The sequence below is a fragment of the Apis mellifera genome, linkage group LG2, assembly GCF_003254395.2.
Source record: "Apis mellifera strain DH4 linkage group LG2, Amel_HAv3.1, whole genome shotgun sequence".
NCBI classification, from domain to species: Eukaryota; Metazoa; Arthropoda; class Insecta; order Hymenoptera; family Apidae; genus Apis; species Apis mellifera.
This window is the reverse complement of record NC_037639.1, coordinates 9,646,178-9,666,906: the sequence shown is the minus strand read 5'-3', so window position 1 is coordinate 9,666,906 and position 20,729 is coordinate 9,646,178. Positions and strand designations below refer to the sequence as shown.

Genomic DNA, 20,729 nt, shown 5'->3' with positions numbered 1-20,729 from the left:
CAAAATTTATATTTTAAATATATACGATTAATTCATTTATACTTTCATATAAATAAAAAAATTTGATAAAATATATGATGTATTTAATTGTGTATATAATATTAAATTTATTTTTGTATTATATCAAATTGTATTATAAAATCTTAAAAGACATAATAGAATATTTTTAGAATTGCAAAAACAAGTGAAAAATGAAGTGAATAATAACATTTATACATCTTTTTATTTAGCTAAACCTATTAGAATTAAATTTCAAAATTTTCATGTAAAAATTAACTTTAATTGTAATCATTTCATTATGTTATATATGAACTAAGTAAAAATGCCACGTCCACTCTTAAAAGATACAATCAAAAGCGGTAAGTTATATTAATTTTGTTGACAGTATCATGCATAATTAACCATAATTAATGATAGAAAATTAATTCTAGAATATGTTATCGATGAAAATCATAAACCATCGAATAAAACAATTAAATTTAAAAAATCTGTAACTACAACAAGTCGTAAATTTAGTTCAACTGTGAAAAATCGAGATCGTTTAGTAGGAGGAGCAGATGCTCCTGAGGAACAAAAAGACATATTGAAACTGCCAGAAGAAACGGAAGAAAAAACTCGTGCAGCTGGACCATGTTGTACTTGTTTGGCACAAGTACCAGGAACAACCGGGTATAATTCTTTCCTAATGATATTTTATAGAAAGATTGATTTATATTGAAGAAATATTTAAAAAAAAAAAAGAACCATTTTAATAAAAAATTAAAATTAAAACTCGTTTTAAGATTAAAAAATCTCGTTTGTATAAGATATTGTTTTACAAATGCAGAGATAAGAAGGTGGATGAAATTATTGATTATGTACATCAAAATTTACAAGAAGCGGGTAAAGCATTGGCTACCTTAGGCGAAAATTTTGAGCACGATTCAAAGGTTGAGCCCTGTACGCAAGTAAAACCGTCATGAAATTGGGAAGACGAGGGTACAATAAATGAAATCGTTTTATAAAGTTGAATATATATAATTAAATAAATAATGAATAAATGAATCTGTTCGAAACTCCCAATTTCGTAAAACGAATAAATTCGTAATGTTTTCTTCAAAATAAATTTAATTTTATAAAAAATATAAATAAGTATAAAATAATAAATGCAAATTGAATTTATTTTTTATGAAAGTTGATGTTCGTCGATATACTTGGTCGAATACAACAATGGAGCGGTTTGGTTCAAAACAAATTGGATATTTGTAACAATGAAATCGAAACATTGCGTGAAGAATTAATAGCACGAGCTTGTGAAATCGAAAATCTAAAGAATTTATTGGGAGAATGCGAGGCAACTTTCATTGATTAAAATTGTTAATTTACTATAATTTTTAAGATATTCTTTTATAGAATTTTGTATTATTCTTTTATAGAAAGAACGTGAGGCCGCTCTAATTCAAGCGGCTAAAGCACAAGAAGAAGCAATTGAAATTAGCGAACGTTTTGAAAATCATAAAAAACAAGAAGAAGAAAGAAAAAAGATAATTCCAGAAATAACTCCAAAAGAAATAAAAGAACCAACAGAAATAAAAGAACCAAAAGAAGTAAAAGAACCAATAGAAATAAAAGAACCAAAAGAAGTAAAAGAACCAAAAGAAATAAAAGAAATAAAAGAACCAAAAGAAATAAAAGAACCAAAAGAAATAAAAGAACCAAAAGAAATAAAAGAAGAGGAAAAAGAAAAAATAGAAATTATTTGCACGGATGCAGCTATTCAATCAATTTTGAAAGACAGAGAAAAAAGACGAGAAATTGAAGTAAATTAAAGATTTTTTTTATTTTTTATTATAAATTCAAATAAAACATTAAAATAACAATTTGTTTAAATAGCTTGAAGGTGAAATAGCAAGACTCCGCAAAGAAAATGAACGTATTATAAAAGAACGTGCTGAATATGAGAGTGCGATACAACGAGCATTACTTCGAGGTGTTTCATCTTTGAATGTTGAAGCATTGAAAGTTTTACGTTGTCCACCAATTCCATGTTGTACTCCTTGTGCACCTTGTCCTGCTTCTGCTATGTAAAGTTTTTAATTTCTTTTAGTCAAACTATTAACTACAATAAAGAATTGGAAAGAAAAAAATCAATTTTAAAGATTAATTTAAAGAAATTAATAAAAAAAAAAAGTTCAACAACAATATTCTATATATTTTACTTATAATAAAACTTGGAGTATATTATGCTTGAATATTTCTTGAATGTTTGTCATTATGATCCTTTCACTTCGAAATAAAAAAAAATAGTATTTATTGATCTATATCTAAACAAGGTCAATCCTGACTCATTAAAGTTTCACTTTCAGAGAATCGGTTGTGCCATGTGCAACCAGGAAAGGCACTGCATCAACTGGGATCGCTAAAAATTGCGGCACTAAACGTATCGGTAACGGAAATACTATTCATGAAGAAAATTGCACTGTGAAACGACCTTGCGCCAGTCCTTGTTGTTCTGCTGGAAGAAATCGACAACCTGTAATGAACAATAGTACGATATTTCTTCTTCATCAAGGAGATACAGAAAATATTTGTGGATCAAATAATGTTTCAGTGCCAATTTGCGGTTCTCCAGTTATGAAAAAAATTGAAATACCTCCATGTCCTAGATTTACTATATGATAAGATTTCTTTTTCTATCATTAAAATTAGCTATTTAATTTCGTTAATGTTATCCGCAAAGTTTTATGCATACATTGCGAAAAAATGATTTATATTGTATTTACGTTTTCTAAATATAATGTGATGATAATATATAATATAAAAAGTAAATTCATTCAAACTATGCATTTATGAATTAAATTATTATGATAAAATTATATCATATAGCGAGTATTTTGTTAATAAAAAGTTGCGAATTACTTAAATTGTATATTATGAATAGAGAATAATTGTATATTATGAATAGAAATGAAAAAAGAAAAAAAAATATACATTAGAAAAAATTGTAAATATTTACTTATTTACTATTCATTTTTAATTATGAAAATATCTAATCTTAATAAATCTTAATAAATTTCTATTCGTTTTCTAAATTACAAAATATTTTTTTCTTTATGATGTGAAAGTAAAAAAACAATGTTGAAAGTATAAATATAATTTTATATAACATTATCAGAAAAATATTATAAATATTAAACATTCATTCTCATAAATAACATTAAAATATTTTTCACTATTTACGTAAAATAGATTTGAAGTACATAAAATTTATATAATATTATATATCGAACGTTATACATACATGATATTTCAAATATTATTCATAAATTATTTAATTTACACAATTCAGTAAATAACAATTTAAATATAACTTAAATTTTAATAATTTTAAATTTATTAATTTTTGATTTATTAAGTTATTAAGTTTTAAAATTAAATGATAAAATTTACTACAACAATAATAAGTTTATAAATGTATAATATTTATAAATATGTAATATTTTATTCTTTTAAGTACTAAATATCATTATTTTTAACATATGTTTTTAACATTATGTTAAAAATTTTTTAACATAATTTTTAATAATTTAGATAGAAAAAATTAGTTTTATTACTTAAAACAAAGAAGATGAAATCATACATAAATATTATTATACAATGATATTAAAATATTTAAAAAATATATTAATAATAATCACACTGTTTTTTTTTAACGTTTTCCGATTGAATAGCTGACACATTGAATTGCTGTAAAATATGTCAAAATTACTATTTTCTTTCATAAAATATTTTATATATTCTTAAAAAAAATTATGAACATATATAATAATATATTAATTTTGTATTGTAATATTTTAAATAACATTTGTTTTCAACTAAGTAATTATATTCAATATACAATAAAAGATTAAAAAATAGAAAAAAATCAATATTAAAATATTTTGTGTTGTAAAACGTATGGCTGTTAACGTTTTACAAGCTGGAAACGATAACTAAATCAAAAGATTTATCGTTTAATCGTCAAGAGAAATTACTTCTAAAATATAATAGGCTTATCTGTGTTTCTCGTTTGGTATGATGTATCGCGACGCGAACACTTTTCAGTCAGAATCGCATAGTATAGAATCTAAAATATGTATTGTCACGAATTACGAGGCCATTAGTTGAAAGTGTTCTGGCAATCGTTCAGTTCATACCGATCGAGAAATCTCGGTTTCGAAACTTTTTATTTTCATAAACGGCGCAATTACTTTACCAAAGACGCTTTAAATGCTGTTTAGTCATTTTCTGTATATATTAATAACATTATGAAAGTATTTGCAAAGTATAACAATAATCAAAAACATAATTATAGCTGGTCCAGCAGCATAATAATATTATTAATATATGTATATTATTAGCAATGTTGGATATCTAACGAAAATATCACATACTTTCTCAAATATGTATATTTCATGGGAAATGATTCATAAGTTTTTCTTTACATAGAAATACTAATTTGTAAAACTTATGAAAAATTTCCCTGTGTAATTACCGTATTGTCTTTGTGTCATTCGATCAGCAGTTTAAAAGTGTCTTGAAAAACGTTTTAGACAACATTATTCAACTTTATTATGTCGGTATGATTATCCTAACTATATGAAAAAATAATTAAAATAAAAAAATATTATTTTAAAGTGTTATGTGTACAAAAGATTCCTTAGAAAAGTAAAAGGAATGTTACAAGAAAGCACGCCATCAAATCAATTTGTTTTTCGATGCCTTCTGTAGTGAGGTAGCAGTATGACAAAAATGTTAAAAGAAGAAAAGTATTGGGGGCCATTTTAAATACAGTGGTCCCTTGGCCAATAATAAAAAATACTTCGAAGAAAGAAATTTACTTATTGTGAACCAGATTAAGGAATTCCTCGCGAGTCTTAGGATCATCCCGGAATACGCCAAGCATCGTTGATGTAACTGTCTTGCTATTTATTTTCTGCACTCCTCTCATAACCATACACATATGCCTGTAACATGATAATGGTATTTTTCTTTTAATCTCTCAATACTGCTAAAGTTGAATTTCATTCTTAGAAGAAGAATTGATTCTTTATATACATTATATATACATTATATATAATATACAATTATATAGTATATATATCAAATAAAATTATGCTATGTTGAAAAGATCTAATAAGTAATCTAATAATGTAATTAAAAAATTATTAATCAAAACATATTATGACATATATTTATTAATAAAACACAAATTATTAATTGTAACGAATATGATATTTAAATTTTGGATTATGAAAAAAGTGAATGAAAAAATTATTAATCATTTATTTTGATTATTATTTTTTTTTATAAACTTTTAAATTAAAAAAAACTTTACAATTATATAGTAGCATTGTTTATAGTTTATATATAATTATATATATTAAATTATTATTTATATAAAACATTGATCTAGATGATTATTAATAACTTTGAATCGTCATTTATTATAATGCAATATTTGTATCTTCCAAAGAAATCTAGATTAATTTCATTCATATTTAGTGATTCATTCATATTATATATAATCATTAAATAAATATAAATATTAAGTATTTTTATATATGTTTTTAAAAGAATAAATTGTTTTCTATTGAAAGAAAATGCATTTTAATTCTTCACCAAGTTATAGCACTTTATTAGTACAAGGTTACATTCCTACGTGTGATTAATCCTTGCGAAAACTATTGCTCAAGATTCGAATGTATTAGAATGAAATAGCATACAAAAAGAAGAAGATATAAAAATATAATACTGTGTACGTTTTTGCAATATTTTCCTTACATTTATTAAAGCTAAATCAACAAAGTTATTCAACGAATTTTTATTTATTTTTAATGATAAAAATACGTACACTCCCTCGACGACTACAGCCACTCCTGCTGGTTGCACTGCTTTCGTTACCGCTACTGCGATTTGTTTGGTAAGACGTTCTTGCACTTGAAGACGTCTGCTGAAGATTTCTACAATCCTATTGGATTTAAAATAAAAAAAAGAAAATAAAAATCAAACGATATAGAAAACTTTGATTGATTAATTTGAATATGTAAAAATTTATTCATTGTTCACAAAGTTGATAACAAATATTAAATTTATAATATTTTTTTTTTATAATTAATTAAGTAGCGACTTGTGCATTCACGATTGAGTGAGCAATGTGTGAAAGTGGACGGTATACCAACACTTGTATTTTTTTCTTTCCGCTTTAAATATTTCTTTAATCAAATGCGTAATTATTACCAATGCAATTCGTAATCTCTTTGTGAAATATATTATTAGGATTGGTTCATCATTAATTTATCTTAACGAATTTTTACTTTACTTTATGATTACATAAGTAACCAAATTGATGATGAAACAATCTACATTCGATAATAATTTTAATTATCATATATATTGATGTTGCAAGTTGCATCAATTTTTATTTTTATATGCATTAATTCATAAAAATTTGTTAATTATACATAATATAATAATTTTATCATTTTTTTGTCAATTTGTTCATATTGCGATTATAATCATTTAATCTTCAAAAAAATGTGTAAATAAATTTATACGATTCGAGATGTATTAGTTTTCGAAAATACAAAATAAAATAATGTGCAATAATAACAGATAATCAATGCAATTTATAAAATAATAATAATAATAATAATAATAAGAGTTACTCATTAATAAATAATTTTCAATTAATTTTAATAAATTATTTTAATTTAATTATTCAATTCAATAGAATTTATTAAAGTAATTTATTTATAATTATTATATTATATATAATTTATTTATTTATTTATTTATTTATTATATATAAATGGTAATTGATTTCACTAACAATCTCTTGTTACCTGGCTAATTTACTGAGACCAAGGATCTTCTTACAAGGAAGATAACCGATCGACACCTTGCCATAGAAAGGTACTAGATGATGTTCACACATGGAGAACATCTCGATGTCCTTCACCACAACCATCTCATCGTGATCTTCATCGAAAACCGCATCATTTATAATGTCTGGAAAAGGAAAATAAAAAAAAAAAAAAAAAATTCGCGTACAAATAAATACCACGTGTAAATAAGGAAGCAAGAAATCGTAATATTATTTCAAAAAAAATTTCCTATACATAGAAGGAAGCTATGATCTATCAAGATCACGCGATTATTGCACAATTCAATTGCAATGCAAAAGCAACCAACCTTGTACAAAGATGAGAGAACGATTGTCGTTTAAATTGTTCTGCGAAGAAAGAACATCTTGCACGTGGGTTAAGGTCCTCACGATCCTAGCTGTGATTTACTCGATATTGACCTACTTACTACATCGTCTAGGCTAGTGGTGGTGTATAGGTATGAGGCGATGGATAGTAGGTGTTGGTGGGTAGGTAATGGAGGGTGCTCTCCACGGTTTCCACGGCAACCTTAACAAGAAACACCTTCACAATGACCGACAATGATGAAACCAATTCGCATTCTGGTTAACCAAAATGTACTTTTTATGTTACGTATTTTCCTACGCATAATACAATTTTTGCTATCGATCCATACCAATGATTCTTCGCATTTTTTTCTTCTTTTTGCAAAGAAACGATAAAGATTTTGGAAATTTCGAGAATTTTACGGGATTTTAAGGGAAGTTTGCTTTTACGTGCATGCCTATCTCTATATTAGACTAAACTTGAGTTTAATTTCCTCTCTTCTATACGTACCGCCTTTGAAGCAGACGTTAAAAGCGTGTAGTTTAATTTTTCGATTCAATGATCTAATACGATAATCGTTCGATTGGAATTTCTTTCTATTATCGACAAACTTAATACCTGTATAGTTTTTTTTTTTTATTATTAATATATATCTCCATTTATCTTTATTTATGGAAATAAAAAAAATCAACGAAAAAAAAAAGTACAATCATAAACATATGGTACAGGAAGTGATATCGATTTTGCATCCATCCAATAATGAGATATATATTTGTATATAATATTTTTGTCTAGTATAAAGCAATATATTAGCTGTCATAATAATTATGAATATTAACTCTAATAATAGGATTTTAATGTTCGTCACTTTCACTCTATAATCTTGTTCAAAGTAATTTTCTCCATTGATTGAAATTTTCATTAAAAAGAAAATGTATATTATATGTACATAAATATATATAATATTCACGTAGTCAGTTGCAACGGAAATTCGGTCAAGCTTATCGATGAGAAAGACAAAGAGGAATTGTCAGAGGGGAACGGTTCCGTAAGAATCATGGAAGGAAGGTAGTTACAAAAGGGGTGTGGGTTGAGCTTTCGTAGGAAAGTGGTCGAGACTCGTTTCAGATTCACTGGGGCGAGCAAAACTACCGTTAACGGAGCTTATCTTAAGAGCAATTCCACTTTAGAAGAAAGAAGGGTTAAATCGAAGCGAATTAAAGTCTTTCCACCACCTGTAGCTATTGTTCCACCCATATTAAAATCGTATAGAATCGTACGTAGTATTTATTGCTGGCTATTTAATTTTCAATTGGTACCGTTGAACCATTATACCATAACTCGCAACACTTAAATTAAGCGAGTTATGTGTCAGAATAAATCTCCTATTTTAATTTCTATTCTGTATTTTACGTAATATACGTAAACGATATATTAATCGTGTAAAAAATATATATGCATATAAAAATATGGATAAAAATGAAATATTTAAGATTAGAGTTAAACGATCCAAGTTAAATTTAATCTAATGTAAATATAATTATCACAATTACATTTGACCCAATCATACTACCAGCTGAGAATATAAACGAAAGAAAAGAAAATTATAAAGCAAGTTATAAGTAAGTTTCCTGGAATGATAAATTATTTAACAAATAAGATTATAAAATTATATTTATAAATTATAAATTACTTATTTTTAAATAATGTGTCTAAAAAAAAAAAAAGTTGTATATAATATAAAATCGCTATAATAATGACATTGACTCTATTTTATCATTTAAAATATTCGTAAAATCATAATTACCGGAGAATAGTAACAGTCTACTTGGCATAAGATAAATGGAAGGAAAAGGTGAAAGGCATTCTTTTCGAATTCGCTGTGCGTCCCTGAGACCCATTTATATTATAAGCTTTACGCTCTCTTTTTTCGAATCATAGATACTTAAGTCTTCCTCTCTTTTCCCTTGTGACGGATCTCGAGCAACTTGAAGGAGAGAAAGAAAGAAATGGACGGGTACTTTTCTCGAGTGGATATATTCATGGTTTTATTTGTTCCATTGACTTTATAATCTAAGAAAATCCTGATCAAATCATTCGTACTATCTTTAATTGAATAAAACATTTAATTTTCTTTGATTGAAAAAGTAAATCTTCTTCACTCTAATACATATATGTAATGAGAACATCGTTATTTAATATTTTTTTCATTTCAATTGAACGATACTTAATTCAATTTGTTTGTTTATAATTTTTTTATTTCATTATTTTTTTTTTATGTATCTTTTATGAATAACAAAGAAGAGAGAAAGAGAAGAGGAATATTATCGGAAAAACGGACTTACCATCGATACATTGATCGTAACCCTTCGTGAAAAACAGCATAGCTTTCGCGGCACGTTCCGGAGTTTTCAAAAGACCTGGTCGATTCGGGTCCTCGCCAAGCGAGCTCAAAAGTAACTTGTAACTGCGTGACATTTCCGGAAGAAGCGCCTCGCGCGTGGGTGGCCTATGATCTAACTCTAAATCGTGGTGAAACGTGCATTTTTCGTGACCTAGAAAAAGACAAATTGAAGATTTTCTAATAATTTTATCGATTCTTGAACGATTTGCTGTATTCATTAACAAAAGATTTATATTTATCTTAAAAGTATGAAAAATATTGAAATAAATTGCTTAAACGTTGTTCCTGATGCTTATGCAATCTGCTTTGATTTTTCAATTGAAATTAAAACAAAAAAAATATGTACAAACATCGTTATTATCACCGGCAATGACCGCAATGACCCTATGAAAAGATTTATAATGCGAGTTTACGACACTTTGCGTGTGGTAAAAAAAATCAATGTGTATTTTCTTTATCTATGCAAAAAGTTTTAAGATTTTTTATTTTTGCAATCAATTTTTTATGCTAGCTATTTATATACAAACACTTATAACTATTTATAGAGATATATAGAGATATATATATATTTTTTTTTTTTGATAACTTTTTTCCTTAGGAAAAAAATATATGTATATACAAAGAATTTGAAATTTCGATAAACAAAATGGAATCATAAGTTGCTAGAGAACTTTTATTAAAACTGGATATCTAACAATGAAGTTTTAATTGGCAACTAAAGCGAATCAGGGAAAAACCTAACAATGAAACGTAATTCGAGGTAAATTTTAAACTAATTATAAATTTTTTTTTGCACAAGTTCCTTTTTTTCTTCTCTCTCTTTTTTTCTTTCTTTCCTTTGCTTACTTCAAGGAACACGAACGATCACGTATTCATAAACGCCTATCGTTTCCATTCACGATTAACATAATGCTTTAATTAACAGTCACTGATATCGATCGATCGATCGTTTGGCGAAATCTCGTGTAGTAGCTAGATTCGAACGATGTATATGCATATATGTAATATATATTCCAAAGTGATGTGATTCGATGATGAAGTTTGTCGTTGATGGTCGGCTACGTATGCACGCGTTTGCCGAACTTGTTGCATAACGATTAACGACGACATTACAGCGATGAGAAGGCGAGATTTCTATCGATAGAAATAATTTATCACTTGTATAACACTCCATTTGCGAGCAATCTAGAACGTATTAAAGCGAAACTGCTCTCGCCACTTCTCTCTTGTATAGATTTATTCTCCGAGGATAGAATCTAACGCTGGAACTGACGTATTCACGATGGAAAACTAAGTTAAACCATCCTCTTCCTAATGAACGGTATCGTATAATTCAATCGAGCAACGACACCGCTCTGATAGCATGAATAAATCGAGGTTTTCCACGGTCAATATGCACATATTGTTCGACGTTGGTGAAAAGAATTAATCAGTCGAACAGGTGGATCGTTTCGAATCTCTTCCTTATCGTAAAAATTAAATTTTTTTTACTAACTGTGAAACTATATTTCGCTAAACGAAATATGAATTTTGTATTTCTAAATTCGTTAAATATGTTAATGGATGGATATTTTGAAGACTCCGATAAAAGTATTTGCAATAATGAAACTTATCTTGATAAAAAATAAATAAATAACGAAATAATAATAAAATAATAATAATGATTGAAAGATTTTCGATATCGTTTCATCGATGAATTAACGAATGATCTCGACGAATATGATACGAGTATCGACAAACACGGATGTATGAGATTTTTCGAAAAATGAAAGGTATTCTCTATTCCTTCAGAAAGTCAGAGGAGATCATACATTCGTAAGGTCACAGCTACGCGTTACATACAATCATAACTGTACTCCAACAGTTCCCAAGGTCTTTTATCATTTTTAAGATCTGCAGGTTACGATTGACCTGGAAACGAGAAGTACGACGTGAGTATTCTCCAAATATTTTTCACGATTTTGATGAATGATAGCGAAAGAATAAAATTAAATGTTGTCAATTATATGAATTAAACGAACAAAGAGCGATAAATAAAGAGGATGAGAGACTTAATAAAGAACTTTTAATCAGTAATAATTCATAATCTGTAACATAAATAATACATGACATTTATCTCTATTTTTTTTTTCTTTTTTTTTTTTTACAGAAATTGCAACAGGCTGCAGACTGAAACAAGTTACGTGCCACTTGTTACATTCATGGAATCGATTAAATGCGGAACTAATAACAAAAATCGTTTTGAAAAAATTAAAAATTTTTTCTTGAATGTAGATAAAATACATCGAAAATTTAATAACGATTAACTTATAATAGAGAATTTATAGTAAATTGTAGATAATAACTTGAGTTGATATTGCAATGAATTTAGATATGAATAAATCGAGGTTTTGAAATAGGGAATGATTAGTTGTATGCCACTGTCCATCGTGTCCATCATGATTATCAATTGCGAAATAAATCGGAGAACAATTTTAATAATAAGAGAATAAAATATTCTTTAATTGCTCCATTATGAATCTATTCCACGAAATAGGAATTCAATAATAGGTTTTTTTAATAATGCATTAATAATAGTTGCTAATAACAATTTATATTACCTACCTATTTCTAACAATCCATTAGATTTATCCGTCATTAAAAGTCTTGAAAATTACTTTGTACTCTAGAAAATATTACATAGGCAAAATGCCCAATGATTAAGACAATTAACTTTTCTCGGAAACAATACCTGGCGTTGTGGAAGTTCGCGGAGTTCTGGGAGTTCCCGGCACATCCAAGTTACTTTCCTCGACATTCTCTGACCAGGAAACGGTCCTCAATGGTCCCGGCTTTTTTATCATCATTGTGTGTTTGTCTTCGTCATCATATATATTTAGATCCTTAATTTTAGTACATTGACTGGAAATTCCGTTCATGATTGGGGCCTTTTAACCTTGTTTGCCACTTAAACTTATAGTAAACGATCCCTTTTAAATCCGAGAGATGATCGGTGAGATGAGGAACACAGGATGATCTAGCAAAATTGATTCAAGGCATTTTGAAGGAATGGTAATAATTGGAAAATAATATTAATAAAAGAGAGAGAATCGAAGTTAAACACGCCGAATTTAGAATTATAATATTATAAAATTATTTATTAATATCACTGGAATGTTTACTTATATTGCAATAAATAAAAATACAGTGAATTTCTATGGTACTTCGATAATTCGAAATGATAATTTTTATTTTATTTTATTTTACGTAAAAATTATTTCATCAAATTGTAATACAGATGATAATGAATAATTTCGCCATCTTTTATCAATAAATTTGTCAATAAAAAAAATTGTATCGTTTAATAAGAGAATTTTTTTTTAAAAAAGAACCACATTACAAATAACGCGCGATTTTCAATTTGATCTCAATAGCTCTATCATGTGATTCACGAACAATACGCGTGTGTATAGCAAGTTTTAGCGAATCGCGTTCAATCTCAATCAAACCAATGAAACTTACTCGCAGGCAGATTCAATCGGTGGGTTCACGTGCACCTCGGAACTTTTAGGAGTATCAGTACAGTAAAGGTGGAACGTCGTTGAAAAATTTCTATTTTCAGTTATTAATCTTATTTTGTCTTTTTGCTTTCCAAAGACTAAATGTTTATATTCGCAACAGCAATAAAATTATTTTTTAGATAAAAAAAAAGAAAACAAGGAGAAATAAAGAGACGATAGGTATTTATTCGAGACACGAGAGAAGAGAAACTAAATAAAAAGGATAGTAGTCAACGAGTCCAAAAGGAAAGAAACGAGCACGAAGTCGCTCGATCAAGTGACGCAGTGTGACTGAACCGACAGAACCGTAGAGAGTGCGATTGTCCCCTATGTATGTACGGTTCTTCCCTCTCTATCTCTCTTTCTCTCCCTCTTTCGCTCTAATCGTAATGCATCTGCATTCCTTTTTCCTTTTCAATGATTTTTTTTCTTCTTGTTTTTTTAAATTCTGTCTTTTTTATTTAGATATATATTATCTTGTTATATCACATTTGATTTCTTCAAAAAGTAAGTTTATACAATTAACAAGTTAAAATTCGCATCACGTTCGATATATATGAAAAAAATTTAAGAGTGCACAATCAGTATCAGCAACCTAATGCTGATACTAATTGTATATAAGAATAAGATTATTGATAATAATATAAGAATGAGAATGAGAGAGAAAAATCTCCAAACGAATAAGATCTTCCCGCTCTAGCATATATATATATATATAAGAGGGAAATAGTGAACTTTATCTGGAGTTCACATTGCAAATTGTAGTCTCAAGTGACAAGTAGCGTTTTGATTGGCGGAAATTATCAAAATATTTGTAGTGTGCGAGATCCACATAGTAGATAATTATATTAATTTTTTATATAAAAATTATGTACATATACATAAAAAATATTTAAATATTATGAATATATATAATATAAAATATATAATATATATATATATAATAAATAAATATTATGATATTTTATGATGATAATTTACAATAAAATAAAAAACACAATGATTTGAAATACAATTTTTTTATTTTATAATAATTATCAATTATTAAAAAAAATTTTAAATATATAAAAAATTAAAGCTAAAAATTTTTTTATCAAGTAGCATATCGTAAACAATTAGAAATAAATAATATGATATCATGATATTCGGATTGCTTATAAGGAAAAATTTATTTTAATATAGGAAAGCACAGAAAATTCATTCTCTATGAGTTTTTAGAATGCGAGTCAGAATCTACGTCATCATGATTTCTAAGAGACCGGTTTCCCACACTTATTACCTTTTCCTTCTATTTGCAGGATTTCTTAAGATTGTGCACAGACGTTTCCTACTACGCGTCCTACGCGTATGTTAAAATCTCAATTTCATAAGAATATTCAAGATTTTAATTTTTATAAATTATATTTTTTTATTTAAATAAATTAAAAAGATGTAAGATATGAAGAAATTATCATTAATTTTTCTTCTAAAATATTGCAAAAATATTGAATTATTGTAAAGACACGTGTGCTACATACATTATATATATGTGCATATTTTTTAAAATAATCTTGAAAGTAATCTTAATATGATTTCAGTATTTTCATATTATTATTAATAATAATTAAAAATATCGATAACAAAAGTCATAACATATTAGCTTCTCAGTTTCAATAATTAAATTTTATCATTGATGAGGTTATCATGATATTTAGACTAAACTATTAAACTACAATGATTAAAGTTAATGTAGCTATGGATATTGTACTTTGTGATAATATATCAAAGTCATTTATGTAATACCTTACTAATTATCCAAATTATTTATTATTAAATTGTATCTTTTTTATTATTTTACTCAAATATAAAATATACTTAGAAAACGTCTAAGTATAAATTTATATCTTATCCATACAACCTATAAAAAAGAATAATACATTTGTTCACTTTATTTCTTGTAACGTAATAGTATATCTTGAGCTACATAAAAGCGCGCAAAACTATGATTCTCGCCCGTATTCATAGTTGCACTACTGAAACTTGTCTGAGTTCAACTGACCTTCACTACTTGCAATCAATACAAAACTACTATTGTAATCTTGTGAGATACATATTTGATTTTTGATCTCGTTAAATGTGTATCATCTTAATGATATAAAATTTAATAAAATAATATAAAATTCAAGAAAAAAATATTCTCGATGATTCATTGTACAGATTTTATTAATGTTAATCTAATGATTTAATGAATGCTAAATTGTTTTATATTAATAATTATGTTGAAAAGAAAAAAACTAAAGGAAAGATGACGTGTAAAAAATTAAGTCGTACCGATAAAGAATTCGAGGTCATACTCATGTAAAAAACAATAAGAAATTAATGCCAAAGCATTGTAGGATGAATGACATAAAAATGAATTTATTCCATTATTTGAAACATATAATTATAAAAACAAAAAATCTTTGGCAAAAAAAGATTATCAATATATCATAATATTTCTATATGTAATAATAAGAATTAACTATTAATAATAAAATTTTCTCTTTTTATAATTATTGTTATATAAAAAATTCTTTTTATAAAATATAATTTTTCAAATTTAATATTTGAGGTAATACAAATAAATAATGAATATTAATATATATATTTCATAACATAATAAAATATAATTAGAAATTCTATATTCAACTTTCCTGTTCTATCCTAATATCGCATACTTTATCCTAATACAGATATTTGATATTATTATTTTACTATTTGACACTATAGACATTCAATATCATTTCTAATACTATTTTGTTGTTATTTAATATGATTGACATACATAAATCTACTGTAATATGACATCGGGCCGTTTGAAAAGAAATGCAATGGATACAAGAAGATACAATTCCATATTATTACATGTATAAAAAAAATAATTTATTAATTATTTTATAAATTTTTTATAATCATTATTTAGTTTGTATTTTATTTATTAGATTATTTTTGATTTCATATTTTATTATTAAACTATTTAATAAAAGAATAAAATTTTAAAAATTAATGAACTCTTTAAAAATCAAAAAATTATAAATAAAGAATTCCATAAATCGGATAAAAATATAAAAATTATAGCATTAAGAAAAAACTTACTTTTTTTTGCTGTATAATCCATTTTATCTTTAAAATGATCTTTGATATTTTTTGCTATGAAAGTTTGAAAAAGAATATGATAGTTATGATCGTAGTGTATATCGTTCACTAACGATATTCTTTCGAACAACAGATTTATATATCTATTGAGAATGAAAAATTTTGTCAAGCTAAATCTCTTTCCATCTTCTGTCAATTTGACAATTTCTAGTAGCAAGAAATATGCTTATTTATAATTATATTAATATATTATTTATAATATTATTTCAAAACTTACAATAAATGAAGTTATAATGAAAATATTTTAATTAAAATATAAAAATGAATAGTTAATTTTTTTTAAAATTAAATATAAAATGAATAAATAATATTATTATTAAATAAAATAAAGAAAATAATATAATAAAATGATTAAAAACTATTATTTTGTATCAACATATTAATAAGTATTATTATTATATAATATATAAAGATAGAAAATTTAATTTAGTTTTTTTAATTTAATTTAGTTTTATTTCTTTGAATTTTATGGAAAATCAAAACTATAAAAACTATTAAAAATAATTTTATGAAAAATTAAATCTTGAGTAATATAAAAAAATAAATATTTAATAGTTTTTTAATTGTATAATTACATTGAGTATAATTCCATCAATTGCATTGAAATGTTATTTCTATTTAAAAACAAAATTCATATGATATAATTATTACAGATAATTATTATAGATAATAATTAACTGTAACATAATTTTAAACATAATTTTATTTTATTTTATGACTCAATAATTTGATACAAATATAAATATAAATTTATATTTATATATGTTATTATATGTTATTTCTATGTTTTTAATAAAAAGTAATTTTATTGAAAATAACATTTCCATTAACTCATTTATAATTATACAAATTTTTATATATATAATATATAATTATACAAATTTATATTTATAATATATATATGTATTAATAAAATACACACATATATATTATATTCTCAATGATTAATATAAGTACATATTTTATTTAATGTAATTGTATAATTATACATTTTTGAAAATGTAAATGGATTAAATATTTTACATAATTTGTATTATTAAGAATATATTTATTATTAAGAATAATAAGCAATAATATTATATATTAAGTTATAATATTTATAAAAAATTATATATAAATTAATTTTAATAATTAAAAAAAAAAATGCATTTTTATCATAGATATATTTTGCGTTTTCAAACCTGTAAACCCTTTTTGTTAATTTCTAGTAGCAGAAATATGTATCTTTTTCGAAATATATATATATATTATTTATATATTTCAAGCATATATAAGATGAATTCGAAGTAATTTCTTTGTAAATTCAAGCTTATTATTTTTATCATTTAATTTTTTAAATTATTTTAAAAAAATTTTAATTATTTGAAAATTGTTTTAAATATAGTTATAAAAATAAAAATATTCTTATAAAAAATATTCTTATAAAAAAATTTCTTGAATATATTAATTAATTGTAAAAATGGAAATATTAATATCAAATTTAAATATAATTATGAAACAAAAATAAAAATACAATATTTCGATTTACTATACTTTTGTTTTTATCATATTAAAACGAAGTTGTACCTGTAAATGCATCAAATATTTTATTTTTCAATAGAAGAAATAACCTCGAATTTTATGTCCTTTTTAATTAATTCTTCAATTAATGATGTTTTACCAAAAGCAGCACCAGGTGATAAAACTCCTCCACTAAAATTTTAAATGACATAATTAAAATTTTATGAAAAAAAAAATTACATATGTTCAAATTAAATATAAAAACGTACTTTACAGGTATTTTATCTGATTCTTTGAGAATTGTTATAGCAGAAAGCAATAACATAGTGCATGTAGCACCATATCCAGGATTAGTTCCACTGACTTTGGTAATTAATACCTTGTTTGGTGGATCTTTATGCTTATCAGTAGGTTCAACTAATTTTTCAGTCCATCCTTCTGCCTTAAATGTAATGGAGAACTTAATTTTATCAAGTTCTTCTGGTTTAGCCACTTCATAGCCTACATATCCTCCAGAGAAAAATGTAGGATACTAAACAAAATTTAAAAAAATTTATTGAATTGTATTTTTTAAAATATCAAAATAATATATGAAATATTTTATGTTAAAAAAAGATATAATATACCTTCAATAACAAATTACGACCAAATTCGTATTTAGATAGCATTAAAAATATGATACCAAAAATAGTTGTTGTTAGTACTGCAAAAAAAGAACTGGAAAAAGACATTATTTAATACAGAATTTTAAATGTAATTTATATCATTCATTTTAATAAGTTGATTACTTAAGTGTGAAATAAGTTTGAACTTGCGCTGGTCGTTGTTTATATTTTTCATATAAAAATCGTTGGGTACGCAGAGTTACAGAACGATCAGCTCCTGGAAATATCATAGACCATCCTTCTGATAGAGAAGATTTATGAATAAAACCCCTAAAATGATTAATAATATTAAAAATTATATTAAATGTTAAATAAATATAATAAAGTATGTAATAATAATAAATATAATAAATAAAGTGTAATAAACCTTGTTTTAAGCTTTGGCCATAATTCAGGTAATTTTTCAGGATAAAGTTTAGTGCGCAATTCGCGTAATTCATGAGAATGTGCTATACCATAAACAGCTGATTCATATGTTCCATAATTTATGATAGCACCATTGATTTTTGAGGACCAACAATTTAAATAGGTTTCAATAGAATTGACCTCACCATCAAATTTTTGTTGTGTAAAAATTACACCAAGATCACATGGTATACTATCTAATCCACATGCACTTATAATATAGATACCAGCTTCTTCTGCAGTTTTATTATATTTTAATTGAATATATTCTATATACTACAATAAAAATATAGAAAAATAATATAAAGATATATAAATGAATAACAAATTAAATTAATTTGAACATTAATATCAATAAGTTTGAAATAATTCAATAAATTACCTGGGGTTCTCCACTGACATCAATTTGATGAGTATGTGTGGCAATACATGCTTTAATAATAGGTTCTCCATAAAATCTATATGGGCCACAACAATTAATAAGAACTTTTGCTTGTGATGTCATTTTTTTCAATGATTCTTCATCCTTTAAATCAGCAATAAATATAGGCACATCATCTAAAAAAAATTAATCATGTAATTTTTAAATATATAATTTTAATATTAATTATGATGATTTTAATATTAATTATAATTATGGTAATTTAATAATAATTATGAAAATTAAATGTTAAAATTGTAATTAATTAGAATTTAATTTTACCAATATTAGAAGCAAATTCTTTAACAATTGCTTCTAAAGCTTGTTTTCTGCGTCCAGACACTCCAAATTTCATTTGTTTTTCTACAGCTAATTGTACTGCTATTTTTACAGCATATTTTCCTGTAAATCCAGTAGCTCCAAATATTATAAAATCTAATCGTTGATCTGTCATGATTATATCTATGAAATAATAAAAAATATATAATTATCTTTTTTATTATAAGTAATTTTTTGAAGTTATAAATTTTAAATATTTGATTTTATAAAAATAAGATTTTAATTATTTTACAAAAATAAGATTTTATAAATATAAAATTTAAAAACAATGCGATATTTATGTAAATTTATTATAATAATTTTTATTAATGCACTAAATATTGATATATAGATCAAATATTAAATATTTTATATGTAAAATTAAAAAAATTATAATAATTTTAATAACAAAATTTATTATTATTATTTTTTAAATAAATATAATAAAATATTAATTAAAAAGATATATCTTTTATAATATGTTTTGTAATGTATTTCGAATATTGCTATAACTTAAATGTCATTTCGCCGGTAGCCGACAATTTGACATAATTATAATTTTCAAGAAGTTTCCATATTTTTATGCAATTAATAATTTTCAAATTTTGTTCATAGAATACATACCTTTTGAAAAATGATGAACAAGATATTTATATATTTGTCTTTTTTTGCTAAATTTAATAAAATCGCACTCTTTCTTAATTGCGTCTTTCTATCGTATGTTAATACATGGAATCGAATTGCGTTTATATAGAATCAAAAGGGAGGGGATTTTATTACGTAATATATTTTCTATAAATATTTTTATATTTTTTATATATAAAATATAAATTTTAACTATAAAAAATATTTTCTACAATTAGAAATATATTTTATTATAAGAATACTTATTTTATATATGTACATACATGGATCATATTATGTATTAAGTATTATGCAAAACTAGAAGGAAGACTCAAAAACAATATGAATATGATTGGTTATATTTCAATATATTTTCTAATACAATATTAATCTCTTTTATATCTTGTCTAATAAAAATAAATATACATATTAATCGAAAGTTTCAAATTTAAAAATCATGAGAATATT

The 20,729-nt window shown here is 24.6% G+C and overlaps 2 protein-coding genes and 1 long non-coding RNA gene across 3 annotated transcripts; 1 reads left to right on the top strand and 2 right to left on the bottom strand.

Moving 5' to 3' along the window:
• The first annotated feature begins 145 nt into the window (after positions 1-145).
• Positions 146-2,813, top strand: LOC100577939 (probable serine/threonine-protein kinase kinX). Its single transcript, XM_026439169.1, has 8 exons — positions 146-359; positions 432-669; positions 827-929; positions 1,175-1,333; positions 1,416-1,604; positions 1,668-1,799; positions 1,873-2,063; positions 2,346-2,813. Exons 1-8 carry the CDS (start codon positions 323-325, stop codon positions 2,656-2,658), a joined length of 1,362 nt encoding a protein of 453 aa, XP_026294954.1. The 5' UTR covers positions 146-322; the 3' UTR covers positions 2,659-2,813.
• Positions 2,814-3,947: 1,134 nt separating this feature from the next.
• LOC552075 (saccharopine dehydrogenase-like oxidoreductase) lies at positions 3,948-20,409 on the bottom strand. The gene is made up of 13 exons (XM_624453.6): positions 20,262-20,409; positions 19,602-19,781; positions 19,281-19,456; positions 18,861-19,174; positions 18,617-18,763; positions 18,455-18,545; positions 18,098-18,360; positions 17,918-18,020; positions 12,347-12,542; positions 9,557-9,766; positions 6,864-7,029; positions 5,873-5,989; positions 3,948-4,985 (listed from the first exon to the last, which is right to left on the bottom strand). Exons 2-13 carry the CDS (start codon positions 19,771-19,773, stop codon positions 4,856-4,858), a joined length of 2,085 nt encoding a protein of 694 aa, XP_624456.2. The 5' UTR covers positions 19,774-19,781; positions 20,262-20,409; the 3' UTR covers positions 3,948-4,855.
• Positions 11,667-12,340, bottom strand: LOC113218612. Its single transcript, XR_003304218.1, has 2 exons — positions 12,220-12,340; positions 11,667-12,135 (listed from the first exon to the last, which is right to left on the bottom strand). It is a non-coding gene; the product is annotated as an uncharacterized LOC113218612 (long non-coding RNA).
• Positions 20,410-20,729: the final 320 nt, after the last annotated feature.